Raw genomic sequence first — 24,343 nt, forward strand, 5'->3', positions numbered from 1 at the left:
ACTGACATAACTGCCTTTGATTGCAGGCGCTGTTGCTTCAACATTTGGCCCTCGAGCCCCAAGAAGACACCATGGCCGTCAGTGGGTGCTGGTGGACTCTGGACACGCGACCTGCGGCGCCCTCTTGCTCCCGTCTGTGCTGCCTGTGAGGTGTGGGGCACAGTGGGATGGCTCCCTTCCTGGTGCCCGGTGCGGTCTTCTGGGCCCATGCTGTCGTCTGACGAGGTGTCGAAGGCTCGTAGCCTGGCTGCTGGACGCCTCCTCATTCTCACACCTGCAAGCGGAGATGTGGCCGGTGATTCGAACATGAGTGGCGATGCTGGCTGTGGTTGTGGTGATGCTGGCTCTCGGTGAGGTGATGCTGGCTCTGTGTGCGGCGAGGCTGGCTGTGTTGGTGGTGCGGCTGCCAGTGGGCCTGCTCCCTGGTCTGAACTCGTGCTGGCTAGAGGTGATTTTTGTGGCCGGTGTGCCGTCTCCCCTGCAGCATGCCCTGTACTGCATGATGTCACATCTGTGGACAGAAAAACAACATTGGCTCAGTGTCCCCGAAGGGCTGCATTGCAAGCGTCACAATAAATCATTTCACATTCCAATCTGTCCTCTGTCTCCTTGTGCCTCGAGTGCGTGACATGCCTTGTTGCCCTGTGACATTTACGTCATGGTTAGTGTTGCCCTGACTACATCTCCCGGAATGCATTGCCTGTCTGCACTGACACGTGTGGACTGCAGTGTGATTCTCGTTTCACAATGGGGGATGTGGGATAGGGGTAGGGGGGGCTACATTGCTGTGCTTTCGTCTTACCTTGGTGTGTTGCGGCTCTGGCAGAGCTGTCGGCGTCCCCAAGACCCACGACGCTCTCTTGCTCGATTGTGGCCGCCACCAGCTCCTCCAGTTCGGTGAGGGCAGGTGCCCTGTTGGTTCCACCTCCGGTCTGGCTGGCCTCCTTCTGGATGTCGCCCATCTTCCTCTTGGTCACAATCCTCAGGTCATACCAGCGCTTTTTGAGGACCTCAATGTCCCTGTGGGTCACTCCCACAGCATTGACCTGCGCCTGGATGGCCAGCCATATGTTGCGCTTTTCGGCCTCAGGCACTTGCAGGGATTGCCTCCCAAACAGCTTCTGGTGCTGCTTCACCACCTCCTCCACCAGCACCTGGAGTTCCTTGGGGCTGAATTTGAGCTTCCTCCTCCTTTCCCCTCCGTCTTTCTGTGTTCTCTGGCTGGACATGCTGTTCGTTTCCCGCTCGCACATGCAACTGCTCCGTGCCTCTCCTCTGCACTCCAAGCCTCTCCAGGGTCGGCTAATTATGTACACCTGCCTGGGTGTGGCCACGTCGGCTAATTGTGTACACCTGCCTGGGTGTGGGCAGTTCCTGGTTGGGTGGGCTGTCGTTGCACAGGATTAGCTGTTTCGTCAAGTCATGTGATGTTATTTACCGAATCCGTACATACCGATTCGGTATTTTCCGATTCGGTAGATACCACCTCGGTATTTTCCGAATCGGTAGATACCACCTCGGTATTTTCCGATTCGGTAATTATCACCTCGGTATTTACCGAATCGGTGAATTCCGATTCGTATTTACCGAATGTTACCGAATCGGTAACTGTTACCGAATTTTTACCTACATATAACTTACCGATTCTAATTTACCGATTCGGTACGGCTCGGTATTTAAGAACCGGTAAAATTTATTTACCTACATGAGGCCCCAAATGTGGTGTCATGAAGAAGGTGACGTCATGGTCAAAGATGGCGGACCCTGTTTCTCTCTTCAGTGACATGCTGGCACTGAGCACAGCAACAGGACCGAGCAACAATCAAACAGTTGTTGTATTCTTTACTTTAGCTAAATCAAAACCATTCTTTTCATGTTCAACTCTCGGTTTTTGATGGGTTAACTCTGCTGCAATTGATGATTTTCCATTCGTAAGGAAATCATTAAAGCACCGTTTGTTTCCACAGTTATTTTTCAGCAGTCTTTCCTTTCAGCGTTTTCTATCAGGGATGGTGAGATTTCCTTTTGCCAGTGTTTTGCATATGTTGTGACAACGCCTGTAAAAAATTAGCCATTAATGCTGTTTATGTACATTAAAAATTATATGACAATGGTTGACAACAGTAGAAAATGTTGAGAATGGTCATCAATAGACCACAAACGTCCTTTTATTATAAAACATGTATGGAGAGAATACACGTTGCAGAAATTATTTTTAAGAACTTTTTGCAATGAGAGTAGGCCACAAAGCTGTAAGTTCATTAAGAGGGTCATGAAGAAAGCCTGTAACTAGGTGAGATGGAGCCTAAGTCAACCCGCTTTATGTTGATTATTGTTTGAAGGCCTGATTTGGGGCTACGTACATCTTCTTTTATTGGTCTAGATTCGGACAGTATCAAAACATTGTGGGCTTGATTTACTAAGCAATTTCCAAGCCTTTGACAATATTAAGATAGCCCTCACACCAGGAAAAATTGGCTTCGTTTAAAATATATAGTTTGCTAGTTTTAGATGATTTAGTAGAGTCATAAGCTATAAAAGCAGTCTTAAGACTATCTTAAGCAATAGAAAAGTCATGGTAAACAATGGCCAAAATCTCTGGCTACCAGCCATCATAAAACTTGCATAAGCCAGGAAAACTTGTTAGTAACTTGGGCCTTGTGTTCCCTTCCCCAAGAAAGCAATCTTAGATGTGGGATGCTGTTGAAAATTCTGAATACAAATGTATTGAAGCTAATGTACACCCCTTAGTGTAGTGGTAACTGAATGCATGTTATTTAATCAGAAGGAGTCACTTGCAATGTCTAATATTTTGCTTGGACACACCACTGAGGTGCATGCTTGGAAAGCGGGGAGGCCCAAACACAGCAGGGGATTTATTCAATTACCACAACACACCTTGGGTGTAAATGCATATCCATTGGAAAAAGGGAAGTTGTAATACTATTGGGCAAACCACTGGTGAGACTACCTCTAGGGGATTGTGGATAAAGCACGTAACGTTCTCCTTCAGCCCCCAACGCTCCCAGAAAATGTGGTCATTAAATCAAAATTCCCAAAGGGTTTCTGCGGTTGCTGCACCCTCCTCAGAAAATCACCCTGGCCCTCACCATAGTCAGTTACAGCTTGGTTTACTGTAGCTGCCTAACACTGGCACCCCAACTAATTACTTGTTAAACTTCTTGGACTCCAAATCTATGAAGCCTGCTTATTGTTTGGTCTGAAATGCCATGAACACATCATTCTGGCCCTGAAACGGATCCACAGGCTGTGAAAGAAAGAGCAACCCTTTCAACCTTCATTTCTGGAATACAAAGTGTTCCATGGTCACTCGGTTCTTACCTTGTAAATCTAGTTATCTCTTACTTACCGAGCAGAAGTCACAAGTCTCAAACCAGCACCAGTTATAAACACACCATTTATATACAAGTGATTCGGAGGCAGATCCCTCCATGTTTGTGGTTCCTGCCTCTGGAATCTCCTACCTCTACAGCTACGATTGGAGCATGACTATCTCAAATTCAGAAGATCTTTAAAGACCCACTGTTATATCCTGCTTACATTAGTATCTGTATCCCAGTTTAAGTATCTCCCTGCTGCTCAGCCAGTGTGAGTGTTTACAGTGGGATGTTGGTGTGACTGTGATGTTTGGAATGCTTGGGTGCCTGTGTGGATGAGTGGTGGCAGCTGGGAGATGGGCTTAGCTGCAGGCAGGCTGCTCCTGGTGGGGCTGGTGTATAAGGATCACCAGGCTGATGAGCTGATGTACATGATTACCATCCTGCATCTTGAAGTTAATAAAGAAATACTTAAAATACAACTCGGCTACGTCTGGTAAGATACAACACCCGTCTCCTCCTCATGGGATTTGGATAAGCCAGTTCCATTCAGTTCTCCTGCCTGGTGAGATGCTTGAGACGGGTTTAACCTTCTTCACACAGACTCCCAGGACTTTTAAAGGCTTTGTCAGCTTAAAGGGAAATATTCAATGGGGAAGCTGTAGGTACTCTGTAGCCTTACTGGTTGACTTGCTGATTTACCACACTGGGTTCCTGCATTGGTATTATTTGCTTCCTCTCTTACGTCTTCGGACATAAAAGCACCTTGAGGCTACTGTAGGGTGGTTGGTAGTAGGGGTGGGCGGAATTAGCGAAAGTGCCTTTCGCAAAATATCGCGAAACGGCACAAAATCTCCACGATCACACGAAATTTTGCGTGATCGCGGAGATTTTGGTGTGCTGAATAATGCGTTACTGAATTTGACCTTCAACTCGGGCTCCTGCTTTATTTATAATTATATCAGTAAGACTTACAGATATAAATAAAGCAGGTGCCCGAGTTGAAGGTCAAATAAAAGTGCTTCTGGTTGGGGTTTAATATTTGTGACAGGAGCATCGTGCCAGAATGACTCCTGCCCTGCATATTTACGCAAGAAGATGACACCGTTTTGTGCAATACCTCCACTCAACTCGAGTACTTTCTACTGGCTAATCAGTAAGTGCTACCTTGTTGGGTAAATGTATAGTGCTTTTCCTACACTACAGCTGCGTAAAGGGCCAGAAGAGTTGTCTTCAGTGGCAATGTGTGTCTGTAACTTTGCCACCGCGCCGAAAGGCGCTAGGGTCCCTTGAGTGAGGTGTCCATCATAGCGGGAAATGGGCGGGAAGAAGTTGCATACAGCTAGTGTGTTTGGAGCGGGGCCTAACGGGCGGGGATTCTAGGCCAGTTCACATGCCTCTTGTTTATAAAGGGTCAGAACAGTGTCTCTGAGGCAGACAAGGAGAAGGAACCGCCTTGGCACAGGAACTACCCGAGGATTGCGCTCGAGTAAAATAAATCAAGGATGCAAATACCACCGTCAAGGATTACAGCTATCATTTCAGGGTGGAAATGGGGAGAAGGCACATATGCTTAACCACGCTCACGAATTCTACACAAGGATTGCGCTCGAGAAAATTAAGGATGCAAAGACCACCATGAAGGATGTGTGTCTGTAACGTTGCCACGGCGCCGACGGCCCTGGGGTCCCTCGAGTCAGCTGTCCATCATAGTGGGGGAAAGGGCGGGAAGACGTTGCCCACCGCTGGTGTGTGGGGCGGGGCCAAACCTGCCTGGACCACACATCTGGTTTTGTGTGGGGGGATAAGGGTGTGTTGGAGAGTTAAACATTTTATAGGCATTTATTTATGGATTTAAGAGATTGCTTATCATTTCACTGTAGTACATTTTGAATCACCTGAATTCCCCATTCAGTTAACACGTCTCCAACCCACTCTGAGATTTCTCATGGCTTGAAAGCCCGAATTTCTCTCCAATATATAGTGATACTAATTACAGAAGGCTTATTGTTAAATAATATTAATTTCTTACCATTATCTAAGTTCTGATGAATATAGTGGTCGATTCATATAGGTATATCTCGCATACTAGCCTGGGCATGCTCCCCACTGCAGCTATACGTGCATCAGCGTGGCACATAACTCCACTTTTCCAACACTAGGCATTTTTTCTTCCACAAAGAAGTTCTGCCCTGCCACTTACGAAGCCACCAATCTCCTGAGGAACCGTACACCCATTTAGCGGAACCGCGGCGAGCTCCAGAACTCCTTTTCATCACCTCATTGTGAATCACAGCTTTTGGTTCACCTACACCTGTGAGAACCACATTTAAATGTTTTCTCTCACTGAGCTGGCGCTGCATGGCAACTCTCTGTAATTAATGAATGTGCAATCCAACCTGCATGCACTGGCAGCAGGGGCTGAAGCGGGCACACTGTGAGCTGACCCTCAGATCATGGCGAACATTTTAGAGCAATAGGGCACTTGAGAGGTCTTGCTTGGCATGCATCCACCTTCTTGACATATGGCTCACAGGCCTTTCCAAGACAGGTTCTGTCTGGGCGCTTTTCCATGCCAACCTTGTATGAACCTTCCTTCTGCTTTTCACTAGAGCAAATTTCCAGAAATTACTATTTTATTTATTAATTTAAGAAATTGGTATAGTGGTGCACGTCTCCTCATGGTTAAGTCAGAGCATTGTTTCCAGGGGCTGTCGAATGGATGTCAATTGCCGGGTCTGGTGGCTCAGTAGACTAATGCGTCCACTGCAGGGACTTGTGTATGACCTCATGGTCACAGGTTCAAATCCCGGCCAGTCTACTCAGCCTTTCACCCTTCTGAGGTCGATAAAGTGAGTACCGTTGGGTAACAACAAACATCTGTTATTCAGCGCAGGATGCCTCCGGGTGAACGTGTGCTTTACAAATACACGTGTTATGTTATTCTGGTTGATAGTGTAGGGCACTAATGCTAATTAGGGGCGCCAGCTGGCACCTCTGGCACTGCTCTTGTGGTTCCTGGCCACGTGAGCCATGAAGGCCTGCCTCAGGAAGTGAAAGTAAAGAGGACTGTAACAGCTTTCCATACTTTCTACTTTTTAGGTCTCGGCTAGCGAAGGCTGCGCTTGCGCAGTCTCGCTCGCGAGATTTAATGACTTGGAGAAGAGGGGCTTGAACCCGCCCCTCTTCTCTCCTCTTCTCCATTGGCTGGCCTCTTAAATGCTGGTGAGCCATTGGAGAAGAGGCTTATCTCTCCAAACAAGCCTCGTCGTTTTGCGATTCGGGGGCGTGTTTTTTGTCGATTTTTCTCTGGGCGTGTTGTTCGAGAAAAACACGCCCCCGAATCCGAAAACGCCGCTGCCTTTCTCCGAGGCATTTCTGCTTTCACCTCGGAGAAAGGCAGTGGTGTGCTTGTTTTCTTCTGGGAGTAAGCCTCTCTGTGTTCAGATGCTGCCTGTGTGCCTGTTTTCTGCCTCGCCGTGTGCTGGAATCCAGAGTTCGTCCCTCGGGGTTGCGTCCATATCCTTCCCCGTGCCTGAATGGGTGACGTAACCGGCGCTCATGTAAGGCGCTACTAATCTCCCCGTGCCGAGATGTGTAATGAAAAAACGGTGCTATGTGGCGCGCTCCAACACCTTCTGGTCGAGTTCACGCTATATCATTGCTTTGTCCGTCGGCTAGACTGCCGACTTTTGTGCTGGAGACCGGAGTTCATCCCTCGGGGTAGCGTCCACATCCTTCCCCATGCCTGAATGTGTAACGTGACCGGCGCTCATGTAAAGCGCTACAAATCTCCCCGTGCCGAAATGTGTAAGGTAAATACGGTGCTATGTAAAGCGCTCCAATACCTTCCGGGCGAGTTCACGCTATATCATTACTTTGCCCGTCGGCTAGACTGCCGACTTTTGTGCTGGAAGCCAGAGTTCGTCCCTCGGGGTCGCGTCCACATCCTTCCCCGTGCTTGAATGTGTAATGTAGCCGGCACTCATGCGGGGCGCTTCAAATCTCCCCGTGCCTGAATGTGTAATGTAAATACGTGGTTATGTAAAGCGCTCCAATAACTTCCGGGCGAGTTCGCGCCATATAAATATATAACTCTGCCAGCTGGTGCTTTCGTTCTACTGCTGCCTACATCGGGAGAATAAAGGGGGTTAAGAGTGCTGGTAAAGTGTTGTGTTGAGGGTCGCATCCACATCCTTCCCCGAATGTGTAACGTAACCGGCACTCATGTAAGGCGCTTCTCCCGTGCCTGAATGTGTAATGTAAATACGGGGCCATGTAAAGCGCTCCAATACCTTCCGGGTGAGTTCACGCTATATCATTACTTTGTCCGTCGGCTAGACCGCCGACTTTTGTGCTAGAAGCCTGAGTTCGTCCCTCGGGGTCGCGTCCACATCCTTCCCCGTGCTTGAATGTGTAACGTAGCCGGCACTCATGCGGGGCGCTCCAAATCTCCCCGTGCCTGAATGTGTAATGTAAATACGGGGTTATGTAAAGCGCTCAAATAACTTCCGGGCGTGTTCGCGCCATATACATATATAACTCTGCCAGCTGGTGCTTTCGTTCTACTGCTGCCTACATCGGGAGAATAAAGGGGGTTAAGAGTGCTGATTAAGTGTTGTGTTGAAGATTTGTGGTGGGGGTTATGAGCAATGCCAATAGCTCTAACTTTAACAATGCCGAGACCATTGCATTGTAAATGCTTGTTGCCCTTTCCACTAGCGTAACGAATCTCGAGGGGGGCTGTCCTGCAAACTACATGGAGGGTCTCCTCCTCCGGACTCAGTCTGGAGCTCTCAGGCCAGGGTACTGTGCTAAGGGGGCCCCCTGGAGCTCGGGCCACCCTGCACTGCAGGGGCTGCGGGGGGCCTATGTTTCACCACTGGCCCCTTTACCTAATCCTAAGTTCAGCAACAAGTACGAGCCCAGTAAGGGTGGTGCGGGGGCTCAATTACATGGGGTCAAAGGGTGTACAATTCTATTTTCTATTTACCCATGGCGAATCCATCTTCACCATATTGAACAGTAGAGGACTATTCTAAACTAGTATTCAGTTTAGAAGGATGGTTGGTTACCATGATTACTCGCTCATCTACTGTGAACAGGTGACTTGAACCTGTCCTAACTCTGGCAGCTTGAACTTGGCCACATTGCCCCAAAAGTGCCTTTATGTAGTCTTATGGGCAGTTTTACTTCTTGTGAAGCTGGACTCCGTGGACGCCACAGCACTGTTCATGGGCATCTGATAAATATTAATTCAAAATACAGTAGACCATCCTCACAAGGGTCTAGGGGTATTGTAAACCAGTGTGAAAATAATCAGCATGTAGATTCATGAAGTAATAGTGTTTATGGCCAGATCAGTCACAGCGTAGGGATGTGTTACCTATTTGTGTAAAGAGCCACTACGAGCACTGACAGAAAGGTATCCGCTGCTCAATTAGGTGACTGTAAGGGGAGGAAAAAGTCCAGGAGCACTAGTGACGCAGAAGGAATGAGGACCTCAGGATACGGATAAAGAGGGTAGGGGGGTTTGAAGGTCAAGGGACAGTTTCGGGGTACAAAGTCATGACCACTAGCTACTGATGTAAGAGAAAATTGACCAGGTGTGAGCCACTGCTCGATCACAACAAACAGGCATGGTACCACGATACCCGTATCAGGAGCGCTGGGAGCGTATCAGAAGCCGACATTCTAGACCCCAGCGGCACCATGGGGAATCTAAGAGGATTAAGAAAGCAATTAATCCTTCAGCATTTGTACAGTGGATTAAGGTTGGGTGGTGTAAGGTAACTAAAGGGGAGGCAGGCAGGAACACATACGCGGGTCCAATGGAGGGTAGGCGGGGATAGGAAGCACATTGGCGAGGATGGAGCCAAGAGTTTGATGGATGGCGCTCATGTCAGTGGATATCCAGGATTCATCCTAAGTCATGGGCATGAGGATATGGTGACTCTCCAGGTTCTTTGTGGCATCACACTTAACGTGTATCAATGCATACATACGTACATGGAACATTGGAAGTGCCTGAAACAAGCAAAACAAATGTGTAATATTAGGCACTGGTGGGTGGTGTGTGCTGTGTTTTTCTTCTTATGGGGATTGAAAGAGGGTTTGTATTTTTATTGATTTATCATTGTCATTGAACTTACACAGTGTGTATTTTTACATTTCAAGACACAAAGCCAACAGTATATGTTTCACACGTGATAAGCTGCAGAACTTAACGTCCGATTGTCTGAAAACTTCTACAGGCCCAAGTAGGAGGGACTGACCATTAAGGAAAGGAAGTGTTGTTCTTCCTTTCAGACAGGTCGACACTGTAGAAAAACTAGAAAACAAGCACACGAAAATGTAAACTTAACTATGGACCCAGTTTATTTATTTTTATGTATTTTGATAGTTTTATAGTGTGAACAAGACTCAGAGGAGTATCAGAGTACTGTGCAGAATTGGCGAACGCAAGGGTACAAACACAGTGGGCCAGTAGGAGAGGGTTACAACAAATGGGGGAAGTGGATCAGATGAAGAGTTGGGGGTATTGGCGGTGCTCTAGAGCACGAAGAGCAAAATAACGTAAAAACATACAGTAAAACGCACCAGTGTAGAGCCACAAGAATCCGAAAATTAACAACACAAGAGCATGATCACAAGTTGATGTTGTAAAAGTGCCCAAGAGCACGTGAGCAAAATAACATAAAAGTATACAATAAAAGGCACCACTGTAGTACAACAAGCATCAGAGTATTAGCAAAAACAAGAACATGATCACAGGTTGATGCTGTTAAAGTTCGTTCAAGAGTAGCCGTTTGACAAGTTTCTTGAAGGATGCAGTGGAAGGATTAGATCTAATCTCGGAGAGCAGGGAGTTCCAGATTCTCGGAGCAAGACCAGTGAAAGAACGTTTGTAAGATTTATTTCTTTTTGAATCCAAGAGTAGGGTGGACGTACTTCTAAGGTTCCAGCTAGAGCCTGAATGTTCAAGCTTATTTGCCAGGTAGATCGGGGTTGTTGTAGTGGAAAGCTTTATGAGTCAGGCAGGCTATCTTGAATCGGATTCGGTCTTCGATAGTTAGCCAATTTAGTTGCAAAAGGTCGGAGGAGATCTGGTCATGCTTTCTAGAGCCTGTGATGAGTCTAGCCGATGCGTTCAGAGTAGCTTTGAGTGGGGCCAAGCTAGCTTTGGGGAGTCCAGCAAGGGTCACCAGACCATATTCCAGTCTAGAGATAACCAAGGATTGATCCGCCGGCTTGAGGTCTTCAGGTGGGAGGAAAGGTTTGATTTTCTAAAGGGTATTGAGTTGGAAGTTGGCTCCCCTAATAGTAGCACTGATGTGCGCTTGCATGTTTAAGTGTTTATCCAAGGTGACGCCTAAGGATTTGGCAGAGTCTACAACATGAGGGGTGCAGTTCAGAGCAGTGAGTCGTTTAAGCCAGTCTAGGGTGAGAGGCGAGCGATTAGGAGGAGAGACCAACAGAAATTCAATTTTAAGAGTATTTAACAGCAGATGGTTCAGAGCTAACCACTGCGGGCTTGTGCAAGTGCATTATTTAACGTTTTTATGTCCTATTGAAATGAGATGTTCAGGTATAATTGCGTGTCATCCGCATACATGCGATACCGAATATTCGCAAGGGTCAGAATGACGGAGAGTGGTTCAATAAAAAGGTTGAAGATAGTGGGCGAGAGCGCGGATTCTTGGGGAACTCCAATCATGACAGGGGTACTGGATGCAAGGGAGTGATTCACTTTGATCGTTTGCGTGCAGTTATCCAGGAAGGAAGCAAACCAATTTAGGAGCGGGCCGAGAGACCCATCCTGTGTTGAAGAAGATCCATCAGATTTTCATGTTTGATGGTATCAAAGGCTGAAGACAGATCCAGAAGGATCAGGAGACAAGGGACGTTTTGGTCAAGGGCTCTCAAGGCGGCATCAACAATGTGTGTTAGTGCCGTTTCAGCACTGTGCCCTGATCCGAAACCTGACTGGGGATCAAGGAGTTGGAATTTCTCAATGTGGTTGCAGAACTGCTAGTGGACATTTTTTCAAGCAATTTAGCTAGTGTCATAATGCTGGTTATAGGTCGGAAGTTGTTCGGATCAGATAGATCCGCATTGGGCTTTTTAGGGATGAGGGTGACTTGCCCAACCTTTAGGCAATCCAGAATTTTTCCCTGACGGAGGGATTCTTGAATGATCCTGGACCAAATAGGGAGAATGGCTGAATTGAGTTATTTAAAAGGCTTAGCAGGTAAAGGATCACAGAAATGGTTGGAGGGTTTAAGGGATGCCATGTTGTGTAGGAGCTCCGTAACATTTGGGAGGAGAAAGGAATTCCAAGAGGCGTTGTTTTTGAGAGAGGGGCCCAAGGGCAAGGATATTGTCGAGGAATCGGCCAGCTCAGCTGCTGCGGCAGAAAGTTTTGTAGGTCTCAGAGTTGGGGTGACAGGTAGTAGCTCCAACTCTATTTTCCTTGTTTTTTTCAGGGGAGTGAGCTGTAAAATCATCACCACTAGGGTGCAGGGATACCGGAGTAGAGATCGGGTTGGAAGAATGGTTAGTTTGTTCCTTGATGATTTCAAAGAGTTTCTTGGGTCTATTTTTGGCTCCATCCAGCTGAGTTCTGAAGTGGTCTATTTTAGCCAGGAGGATGTGTTTGTTGTAGGTGCTTCTCACTTTTCAAAGTTGAGTGAGATTTGTGGTGGAGGGCGTGTTTCTCCAGAGTCTCTCAGAGAGTCTAAGATTGCATCGTTCGTCATTTAGGGAACCATTAAATCAAGGTTTGGATTGTTTGACGGGAATCCTTTTGAGTTGCTTTGGTACAATAGACTCAAGAATATTAGACACTGTATTAATGTAGTGATCAGAGAGATCATCCAGGTTGGTCATGTTGGGGGGGGCTGTAGTCTATTTTTGGTGATTGAAGATACCATATTGATGTTGAGGTCTCTCATATTGCACGTCAGTTGTTTCACTTTAAGGGGTTGTTCCTGTCTACCCAAGGCCTTTTCCAAGATGAGGAAGGGAATTTGATAATGATCAGACCAGTCACAGGGGGAGATGTCGCCTATTTCTATAATGTTGCCTTTGGCAATGATAAGGTCGAGAGAAGGGCCCTTATTGTGTGTAGGGCCTTTACAGAGTTGTGAGAGATTGAGGTCAGAGAGGAAAGTCTTGAAGGAACAGACAATGGGATTATTTGGATCATTCTAATGAAGGTTAAAATCTCCTAGGAAGATGTGGCAGAGTTGATCCAAGCGCGAGCTAACGACCTCCATAATTTGCTCTTTGAAGACCAGATTGTCACCCGGGTGATGATAGATCGAGTGCAGCACACACAACTTCTTGCCTTTATTCCAGATTTCGGTGACCAACTGAATACCACCCAGTATTCAAAACACCCTAAAACCATGTCTTGGGTTTTGGGTAAGATGTGTAGACGGCATGTGCGGTATTGTGCAACCATCTCTCCTTGATCAATTGCAATCTTAACAGTGAATGTTCTTCTTAACAAGGTAAGACATGGAAGCAAATCAAACTTGAATATTTAGAGAAGTACAACGTATTGGATTCGGCAGGTCAAGAAACTTTTAATTGGTTACTATCTTCAGGCGCTTCCCACTGTTCAGACCTCCTGAAATTTAAAAAAAGAAAATGTAACTGTGGTGGGAAGTTCAGTGCTCCACAGTGGCAGGAGACAATCCCCGCTGCTGCAGGGGAATGCTAAGGGTAATGGGTGGTCTCCAGCCACAGCCTGTGCAGGTAAGAACAGTGGGGTGGTGGGGCCGGTTGGGGGGGGCTTTCGACAGATGACCTGCACAGGCCACGGCTGGTGGTCTCCCATCACTCAGCACCCATATCTCATCCCCCGCTCTCAGTCCCTCCCCCAGCCACAGAGGTTCCTGGCTGCCCTGGCACCGGTGAGCTCCGCCCCAACATCCGTTGCTTCACCCTCAGCTGCCACCCTCACCCAATAATGCCACCCCCACACATAAGGGTGATCATGAAAGAAGACCGCTAGGATGTCCTGGGTTCCCTCTCCCAGTCATTCTGGAGCAAGCAAGGAGGAGTGAGCACTGTGCATTCTTGGCCCCATCAGGAAATGTCAGCAAACCTCCAGATTTTTCTGGACAGTAAAATAAAGAAGAATCGAAAATATATTTGTTTTGTCAGGAAAAAAACTTGGAAGCCCACCCCCTGTCAGTTCCTGTATTTGGAGTAGAAGCCAGAGGCTTTACCGAGTCTCTGGTTTTGCTCTGGGTGACCGCCAACTCATGCCGGCCTTTGTGAATGTCAGATTTTCTAAAATTTGGTTTTGCTGTTACCCAGCCCTTTTATTTGTAGTGCATTTAGATAATTTCTAGATGGCTGTTGGCGTGTGCTGCTTGCAGGAGAGAGGCTGGTGTTGAACCGTCCTCCTGCCTTTTACATTCTCTCAAGCATTGGGAACTCTTCACAAGTAGGGCTGGACTGGGCTTTGCGGGCACCAGGCGGTTCCCCGTTGGACCTCTGGGGCCGTTTTTTAAGCATAATTGCAATATCTGCCCCTGTAACAAGTGCAGCTGGAGTGTTTTCCATGCACACCCCCTCCCCCCCTAAACCATCCCCCTCACCACGCGGCCGGTCCTGCTCACAAAGTTCCAGTGCTACACCTCAAATGGGCAGGCTCTTCAGAACTTATGGTGGGGCCTGGGGTCAAAGCAGTGAGGAGCCCTCTGGTCGCATCTTCTGTTTTTGGTAGGTGACATTAGCACCTGTTGCTAACTGGTAATAAAGAGAAAAAAATGGCCTCTAGTGACATGACCAAAGCTGCTTCGTTATTAACGATCGCAGGCTTACTTATGGAGAAAATTATACTATACTGAAGGACCGCTAAGACCTGGATAGCTAGAAGCCTGGGTCATAATGCACTCAATAGCCCTCATTTGACAGCCCTGCATTTGAGACTGCAATGCGAAGAACTCATACAAGAGAAGTATTGATCAGACCTGTCCCTCAATATATAGATGGGTAGACAGCCTCAACAAATCTTGCTTACTCAGAAGCTAAAGTGCAAGTGAACTTTAGTGTTCTGTTCAATTTAATGTCACATTTTCAGTACATTTCCACATAACGAAGGAAACAATTTACTGTTTACCTTAAATGTTCCCTGTCTCTTCATTTGCAAAGCGTTTTATCTTAGCTTTACACAGTTTTAAAATGTGCTTCCTGGTTTTTCATCACCTTAAGACTGTAATGTCTAGCCTTAAAAACTTTTTAAGATTGTCCTCAGCCAGGTAAGAGCAGAATCTCTCTCTTTTAACTTCGCAAAATAAAAGAAAAACAATATCCGTGCAGATAATTGAGAAATATATATCTTTCTTTACTTTCTAGTCTGGACCTTGTAAAAATGGCGGCGCATGCACGGTCACCTGGAATGATTTCAGTTGCAGATGTACATCTAAGTACACTGGCCCTACCTGCGAAGAGCTGGTCTGGTGTGAGAGCAATCCATGCCCCATTGCGACGGAGTGTCTGAATGTTCCCGGAGGATACATGTGTGAGTACTGCTTGCCGTATTTGTATAGCAACTTGGATGACTATGTCTGAGGTCAACTTACATCATGAATTTCAGTGACGAAACTTACACCGCATATCAGTAACTCTTGCTCTACCACGTGCTCTGTGTCCAAATCTTTAATATAAATGAATTACGTAACAGAAACCTTTCTTTTGCTCACAGGTCTAGCTAATGCAACATTCCAGGGAACCAGTGTGCTTGAGTACTCAGCGAAAACCTCCATCGGGAAGGATCTCACAAGCATCGCTCTGCGTTTCAGAACGAGGGACAAGGACGCCATTTTGTTGCATGCAGCACGCGGGGTGGACTCACTCACGGTCAGTATTGAGAACAACTTCTTGCTTGTGAACATTTTGAGCGGCAACAGTATCGAAGGCGTCACCTTCAAGAGCGAGACCCCAGTCTCGGACGCCCTTTGGCACCATTTGGTTCTGTCCATGGAAGAGGACACGGCAGCCATTTCTTCTGAGTGGATCGCACGCTTGGACAGCACTAGGAATCTTTCTCTTCAGGGGAGTGCTGGAAACCTGAATTTTCTGCAAGATAAAGTTTCTATATTCCTGGCGGATAATTTCACTGGCTGCCTAGGGCACGTCAGCATCGGTGGGATTCACCTTCCATTCGTGGAAGACCACAGCTTCCCACAGCAGGATCAGTTTGTGAAAAGCAGCCCTGGAGCTGTTCCTCTTGGTTGTAGGGGGGCGGACGTGTGTTTGGTCAATCCTTGCTCACATCATGGGAAGTGCCAGGACCAGTTTAACTCTTTCAGCTGTGTCTGCACACCTGCATGGGAAGGGCCCCAGTGTGAGTCCAACGTGGACGACTGCAAATCCAATCCCTGTGCTCAGGGCAGCTGTATAGACCTGGAGGGAGATTACCGTTGTGTGTGTTCTCCAGGATACACCGGTCGGAACTGTGAAATAGACGTCGATGACTGCCAACACCACCAGTGCCGGAACGGAGGGACATGCATCGATGGAATGAACACCTACTCATGCAAATGCACATCGGCCTTCGCCGGAACTTACTGCCAGTAGGTTTGGAATATGTTGAATTGATCTTTCTTTGAATCATGCAATCCTAATTGTGTTACACACAGCCCATGTTAGCCTATATGTCTGTAATGAACAGGTCCATGCAACATGTCTAAAAAGGAAATCATGCTATGGAAACCTGCATATATCCCAAAATATTTCCTTGTTTGACCTGCTAGTTATCTCTCTGTGATCCTGTTACTGACTAGATTGAAAACAGGAAGTTTAGATGCCCATTCTGCAAAATTTACAGCAGCCTGAATTCACAGGTACCAATCCTGGGAGGGGTAAAGTTACTTCTCCATCTTCTAAAGTTTATTCAAATGTAATGGTTAAAAGAAGCTCTTATTATTTACAGTGCTATACAGTAGCAACCCAACATGTAGGAGCAATCATTATCTAAGCATATATTAACATGACGGAGGCTACTCACAAAGGCATCTTGGAGTGTGTAAAGTAATACTCCTGTAGGAGTTACTACATACTCACACATGCCTTTGCAAATTGGCCACAAAATATCTAAAATGGGAACAGTCAGGTAGTATTCATATACTATTTGCACACAGAAAGGAGGGTGCCCTGCTCACACTCTTAGTGATAGGGTGTTGGGCATTCTTTGGCGGATTCACAAAGGCATATCAATGTTTGTAAATAGAAAGTGGCCCTGCATTACTAGCTCCTATACTCCTAAATACTCTTGTGAACTGACACAGTTAACCTGAACTAACAAACTAGTCAGCATCATAACCTCATTTGGAATGGACTGAAGACCTTTCTATCTCGTTGAACCAATCTTAGCTGCCTTAAACGGCTCAGTTATTTAAGCCGCGTTTAAGATCCAAGTTTTCTTGAGAGCACATCACTAATCACAATAACCACTCGACTAACCTCTAACCTTAGGTACCGGAGTAGCGTGCTACTCACCGTAAAGTGCTTCGATGACTCGTCAGGGGTAGTAAGCGCTAAATACGTCTAATTACAATTTTACGATTTAAACAGCTGCCTATTGCCCACTGGCCATCTTCCTCATTCTGCTATGGCTTGAAAAAACAGGCGGATATTTCTATGATCCAATTACACATCTGATTATATCCTTTTATCGCCTTGGTTAATTAGATGACAGCCTCTGTGGTGGTGTCATTGCCTGCATTATGTTGCTGCCCAGGACTTTGATTGTGATTGACTGGATCAAGAGGCCACCCTTCTTCCTGCTCCTGTAATTGGATTGAATAGCACTCCATCTTTTTGATGCTTTAATTGGTCAGTTTAAGCAGCTGCCCTTCTATGGGACTCTCTTACTGACAAATCTGAACAGCTGTTTAACTCCTCGAGTCCAATAACAACTGGATTACACAGCTGGTCAGCTCCTACATCCTGAAGCTGAGTCAATAAAGCAGTCACTGACCTCAATGGACCTTTTATTGGCTGCTATAAGTCATTGGCCAGCCCTTTAGTCCTGAAACTGTCTGATTAAGTAGGTAGCTAGCCACTGCCTTGAATCTGGTGTTGACTGGAATAAAAGACTGGCCCTTTTCGTGATCCTAATTTTGAATGGATTAACAGGTTAGGCATTGCCTTGCCTTACATACTGACCGTAGGTGTCTAAAATCAACTACCTTAAGTACACAGCCATTTGCTGGCAAGGGGTTATCCAACACAGATCTGAAAACAAACACCTTAAAATAGTTCTCTAGTTCTCTTTATCATGTGTATAAAACAACCCGACCCATCTATGGAATTAACAACAACAACTACACATTTTTCAAAGTAAAGGTGAAGTTGTTAAACACATAGATTTACACCCTGCCCATGGATAGATAAATCAGAGACAAATGGACACCCTAACATACATTTCTGGAAAGCAACAGTTGTGAAATGTGAGTTCATCCATCTTTGTTAACCTCTTCACTTATAAATGCATTCGGACACACAAAACCCCATCTTACAGCTAGTACTAGTAAAGACAGAACAGCTTGAAGAACATTCATAATTACAGGCGGCATTTTAGAGGAGGAACTGTTAACAATGGGGATGGTTTTCACCTAAGGGTTCCGAATGACCTGGAATAGAAGGAAAAGTGCAACATGTGAGTCTGCTGTAATGTAGCTCAGAACTAACCATGGACTGAAGGAGGCAGTGTCTATGGTTGGTCACTCTGTCACCACAGCACTGTCAATCAAGCTTTGTTTCTCACTGCTGGGATGTGCTGACCTAAATCACAGCATTTTGAAAAGCATGTTCACAAGAACAGTGGGACACATAAATAAACAGAATTATGGATGGGTGACAGTGAATAACCGGAATGTTTTTCACCGAGGGGTACTGAGTCATATAAAGTAAACAGTGAGAGTTTCTTGCAGCCAAACCCCGCAGTGCACGGCCAAAGGCCTTCCGCTGCATCGGATGGGCTGCCCGCTGGCAGGTTGGGCACAGGGTCTAGACACAGGGCAAGCCAGCCAGCTTACCCCCAATGCACAAGGACATAGGCCATGTCCTGACATGCCTGGAAACTAAGTACATAAAACAAACAATGGCATTTGCTGAAAAAAAACACAGAAACTGAGTAATTCTGGCCCAAACACAGAAAACCACAGAAGGTTGACAGTAATGGTTACCAATGGACAAAACACTCCAAATAACTTTTGCCACTCACCATGTTGTTCTCTTGATAGCTCTTTTATTTGTTTCTGGACAGTTTTTTTTAGCATGGTAGATGGTGCGAGCCTGCCAAGGATTCTGGAGGCATTATAACAGCGAAGGGCTCCGAAACATAAAGGGACTCTTTTGGAAGAAACCAGAGCTAGACAGCAGGGAAGACAGCTCTCAGGCAAAATTAGATATTATATCTATCTATCTATCTATCTATCTATCTATACACATATATATATATATATATATATATATATATATATATATATATATATATATATATATATATATATATATATTATATATCCTCAGTACAATTATCAATTTACTACCCGAGTACATTATTGCACTGAGAAAATATACCAATCTCTTCTATTGGTAATACTAGTTTCACTCGACAAATACATTTCATATGAGGATAATGTAAGGGAAGACGGGCCAATGTTATTGTTCTAGCCGAGATTAACACCTTTCAAACATAAGATATTTATTTGTACGGTGATTCAGCCAGAATGTGTCAGACATAGTTGCCGATCCGCCTTCTCCTACCCCTGTAAGAGACGCAGAACCCTGGGTTGTGGCTAGATTCATAACTTAAAAGGCGCAGAGAGAGACAGGCACAAACTCCTATGATAAACTTTCGGGAACCAGAAAGGCTCATCTCATCATGAATGAGCAGACATTTTCGAAAACAAAATGGAAGCCATTGTGAAGTCTACTGAATCGGAGAAGTGTTGTTTGCGTGCTGTTTAATGCTGGTTTCTCGACTCTATGTTCATTGTGACTTCTCTTTGCTGTTTTCAGATGGCCACATCCTCCAGACCAGTGCGATAAAAACTTCACCTGTCTGAACGAAGGCAAATGCACCAGTGGGATTTGGGGGGCGAACTGCACGTGCAAGGCCGGCTTCACGGGAAGGAAGTACGTGAATATGATGGTCTTATTCCAGCTATGCAGACAGATCTTCTACGATTATATTTGATGAACTAAAACACAGCAGCTGAGTGGATTCAGAATGCTGAGGCACAGGGCAACTGGGTGGATTCGATCATAGTCTAACTCTATGACCTTTTTCAATGTCAACTAGTTGAGACAAGGATGTGCTCCTGAGAGTTTGCAAGTCCATGGTAGCTTAGCAAAAAGCCCAGCATCGTTTTAACACTACAACCTCAGTTTAGTTTGCAGCTGTGTTTTGTTATCATGTTAGGTGGACTCTCTGGGGTCTGGCCAAGTCTTTCTTTGACTTGGGCTGCAGGCTTTACCTCCTGCACTCCTGCTGGAAAGCTGCTCAGTGCATCTACCATCTATTCTGTCTGCATCCTTAGTATGTTTAATCTTGACCATATCACTCCTCTGTCACACACTTGGTTGCTTCCATGATTTGTTGGGACTTGTATTTTTTTAGCACTTTACCTTTTCGACTGTTACATAAACAGGCAATGGCAAAGTCAATAGGTCTCATCTATATGACAGCTGTTGAGTTTTTCAATGTTTTTTCCCATATTGTATGGCAGCGTTATGACACGGTCACAACACTTTATTTTTTCAAACTTTCAGCCATGTTGCATAGCAGCTGCACAGCTATACAACATGACTCAAACACATTAACGAAGCCAGCAATTCGTAAGTGAGATCTATTGGCTTTGCCAATGTTTGTTTTTTTAACCTTAATGATGCACCACTTCTAGCATTAAAAATAAAGAAAGGAGAATTGTGACTGGTTTGAACTCAGAAACAGCAGGCCGCCATTTAAGCAAAAAGCTGGACAAGTCTAAATGTGAGCTGAAACCAAGTCCAAATATCTCCTGCCATTTAACAGGGCGAGCCTTCACGTGAGAATAATATCAATGGGATCCTTGCAGACCCACGCACCACTTTGGTATCCTTCCAACCAGGACTCCTTTCGGTCACGTCACCCATCTCCTGTTATTACTGCAAAAGAACAGAGCCAACATTTCATGGGGTAGACTGCTGCAAACAATAGTTAAAGGATGGGGACAGGTTGTGAAATACAACTTTTACGTATGGAGATTAGGACAAGTACTCTGCAGCAGGCACATGATTCTACTGAGTTATCTTGGCAGCAAATACAAAGTTTTGAATCGTGAAAGGCAGTTGTGTTGATGTTGACTTAAAACATTTTAGTGGTGTTATTTCACAATCCGTCACTGCCCTTTAACTCCTCCCATTTTAGTAGTGTTACTGATGTATGGGAGCAGCGGGATAGGGGCTGGCAGTTGTTACAGGGGGCAGGATTTGGTGTTAACAGAAAGACAATTGAAGTGGTTGTGTGGTCGCTGTAGTGTTCTTTACGAGCCCTAAGGTTGTCTGTTGGGTGAAATGAAACACATCCTCTGGAAGGGTGGGTTTAAAAAAAACGCTCAAAGCTGCAGCGCTGTGTGATTTTATATTTATTTTGGCAGTTGTAGACATGGCGCACAAGTTTTGCAGCGCTTTACATTTTTTTTCTAGGCTCGGGGAGGTTGAGGGATTTGCCCAGAGTAACAGTATGTTGATCCGAGGCCGAGAATCAGCCCTGGGTCCCCTGTTCCAGAGTCTGCAGTTCAGTTGGGGGGCTGTCATATTACTTTTAATTCGCCCCTGATTTGGGCTGATGACTGTCACTCGTGCTTCCCCTCCTAAACCCCATCGGAGCTCAGCCTCCTAGGTCACATGACATTTTCCGGTCCTGTGAAAGAGAAGGTTGATGGTCTGAGTTAGGATAGGCAAGGAAGCTGCTGTTCTCTTTCTACCAAAACTCTCATCTTCACCAGATCCAGCCAAATCTGACCTTTTGAAAGTGGGTGAGAGATGCATAACACAACCAGAACCCAAGTCTACAGCCCCAGCCGAAGACAGGCCTTATGTAAAAAATAAAAAGCAAAAAAAAACTGAGCTGTATAAAAGAAATAATTTTGCAGAAAGTCCGCACAATCGAGCTGCCTCTCAAAGTTTCAGGGAAGGCTCCACCGAACAGTGTGGGTGACAACCAAGGAGTTTGGAAACTAAATGCTGCTGAGTGGGGGCAGCAGGGGAGGGAAGGGGGGCGATGGGTGGGGGCCGTAAGGATTAATTAGGAAGACCAATCCCGAAGGTGCGTCAGCAACAGGGAAACGGGGAGGGGGGATAGAGGAAGAACCCAGGAGCTGGGTGAGATGACAGCTATAAATATTTACTTTAAAAAAAAATAGACAAAAAATGAAAAAACCTGGAGCGCTGCCAGCAAAATCCAGCACAACTGAGACTTAAACAAAAAATGAAAAGAACCCTTGACAGACCTGCTAATCTCAGAATAGGATTTAAATATTTAGAAATGTTATTGTTTCGTACAGTGCAATACCACGGAATGGTGTGTGATACAGAGGCTTCTATATAATGCGCTTTGCATAACTATCCTGCTATTATATTCACAGTAGCACCCAGTGCCCCTGACTCAGTTATAAATGCTGCCAGACAGAAACATCTGTTGCCTGGGTAATGGCGCCGCAGAAGTCACAAGACACATGTTTGTTGGGGGATAAAAACATATAGAGGGGCAAGTAAATGCCCGCCCACCCACCAAGATTGGAGGCGACGAAGGACTAGTAAATTGCACCGCGATGCAGCAAACCCCATTTCTGAGATTTAGAATATCCCTAAGCAAAACATGTGCCACGAGGAACATATAAACATAGGCTATGCATCAAGTCCCTGTGAGCACAAGGCAATACCTGATGGCGTGGCACAGTTGTGAAGCCCCATGCGGGCCTTCGGACCCGAGAAGAATGTACACCCAGCGACCTTATAGTTTAGCTTCATCTTGTAACAGAGTATGGAAGGCGAGGGTTTAACACGGAGCGTGAGGGAGTGAGAGGCTCTGGGTTGGGAAGAAGCACCACAGAGCTAGGGGTGGGAGGGAAGAAGCACTGCGGAGCTAGGAGGTTGTAGGGAAAGAAGCACTGCGGAGCTAGGGGATGGGAGGTGAAGAAGCACTGCGGAGCTAGGAGGTTGTAGAGAAAGAAGCACTGCGGAGCTAGGAGGTTGTAGGGGAAGAAGCACTGCGGAGCTAGGAGGTTGTAGGGGAAGAAGCACTGCGGAGCTAGGAGGTTGTAGGGGAAGAAGCACTGCGGAGCTAGGAGGTTGTAGGGGAAGGAGAACTGCGGAGCTAGGGGATGGGAGGTGAAGAAGCACTGCGGAGCTAGGGGATGGGAGGTGAAGAAGCACTGTGGAGCTAGGGGATGGGAGGTGAAGAAGCACTACGGAGCTAGGAGGTTGTAGGGGAAGAAGCACTGCGGAGCTAGGAGGTTGTAGGGGAAGAAGCACTGCGGAGCTAGGAGGTTGTAGGGGAAGGAGAACTGCGGAGCTAGGGGATGGGAGGTGAAGAAGCACTGCGGAGCTAGGGGATGGGAGGTGAAGAAGCACTGCGGAGCTAGGGGATGGGAGGTGAAGAAGCACTGTGGAGCTAGGGGATGGGAGGTGAAGAAGCACTACGGAGCTAGGAGGTTGTAGGGGAAGAAGCACTGCGGAGCTAGGAGGTTGTAGGGGAAGAAGCACTGCGGAGCTAGGGGTGGGAGGGAAGAAACACTACGGAGCTAGGAGGTTGTAGGGGAAGAAGCACTGCGGAGCTAGGAGGTTGTAGGGGAAGAAGCACTGCGGAGCTAGGAGGTTGTAGGGGAAGAAGCACTGTGGAGCTAGGAGGTTGTAGGGGAAGAAGCACTGCGGAGCTAGGGGAGGGGAGGTGAAGAAGCACTGCGGAGCTAGGAGGTTGTAGGGGAAGAAGCACTGCGGAGCTAGGAGGTTGTAGAGGAAGAAGCACTGCGGAGCTAGGAGGTTGTAGAGGAAGAAGCACTGCGGAACTAGGAGGTTGTAGAGGAAGAAGCACTGCGGAGCTAGGGGATGAGAGGTGAAGAAGCACTGCGGAGCTAGGAGGTTGTAGGGAAAGAATCACTGCGGAGCTAGGGGAGGGGAGGTGAAGAAGCACTGCGGAGCTAGGAGGTTGTAGGGGAAGAAGCACTGCAGAGCTAGGAGGTTGTAGAGGAAGAAGCACTGCGGAGCTAGGGGATGAGAGGTGAAGAAGCACTGCGGAGCTAGGAGGTTGTAGGGAAAGAATCACTGCGGAGCTAGGGGAGGGGAGGTGAAGAAGCACTGCGGAGCTAGGAGGTTGTAGGGGAAGAAGCACTGCGGAGCTAGGAGGTTGTAGAGGAAGAAGCACTGCGGAGCTAGGGGATGGGAGGTGAAGAAGCACTGCGGAGCTAGGGGGTGGGAGGGAAGAACCCCTATGGAGCTAGGAGGTTGTAGGGGAAGAAGCACTGCGGAGCTAGGAGGTTGTAGGGGAAGAAGCACTGCGGAGCTAGGGGGTGGGAGGTGCAGAACCACTACGGAGCTAGGAGGTTGTAGGGGAAGAAGCACTGCGGAGCTAGGGGATGGGAGGTGAAGAAGCAATGCGGAGCTAGGAGGTTGTAGGGGAAGAAGCACTGCGGAGCTAGGAGGTTGTAGGGGAAGGAGAACTGCGAAGCTAGGGGATGGGAGGTGAAGAAGCACTGCGGAGCTAGGGGATGGGAGGTGAAGAAGCAAACACAGACAAGGGTGGAAAGGGAAGAAATAAATCAGGAAAGTCGTACACTGAAAGCATGCCACAGTCGTGAAGACTCATGCGAGTATTTGGGTGGAATAAAACCTTCACCTCCTCTCACCAAGTCTCACATTTTCTAAGCCCTGCCATGGTGGTGTGCTCTGTGGTGAAAAAGCCCTATACAGCCAACAACAAGCCAAACTAACAAAAG

At 46.7% G+C, this 24,343-nt stretch overlaps 1 protein-coding gene across 1 annotated transcript in view; it reads left to right on the plus strand.

The window, feature by feature from the left end:
- LOC146868762 (protein crumbs homolog 2-like) overlaps nucleotides 1-24,343 on the plus strand; it is a 363,043-nt gene that overhangs the window by 326,115 nt on the left and 12,585 nt on the right. The window contains exons 9-11 of the mRNA XM_085613737.1: nucleotides 14,712-14,877; nucleotides 15,061-15,931; nucleotides 19,386-19,502. Coding sequence (XP_085469863.1) covers nucleotides 14,712-14,877; nucleotides 15,061-15,931; nucleotides 19,386-19,502 — 1,154 coding nt within the window. The remainder of the gene's footprint in view (nucleotides 1-14,711; nucleotides 14,878-15,060; nucleotides 15,932-19,385; nucleotides 19,503-24,343) is intronic.

Source organism: Triturus cristatus, chromosome 1_2 (assembly GCF_964204655.1).
Source record: "Triturus cristatus chromosome 1_2, aTriCri1.1, whole genome shotgun sequence".
Lineage (NCBI taxonomy): Eukaryota > Metazoa > Chordata > Amphibia > Caudata > Salamandridae > Triturus > Triturus cristatus.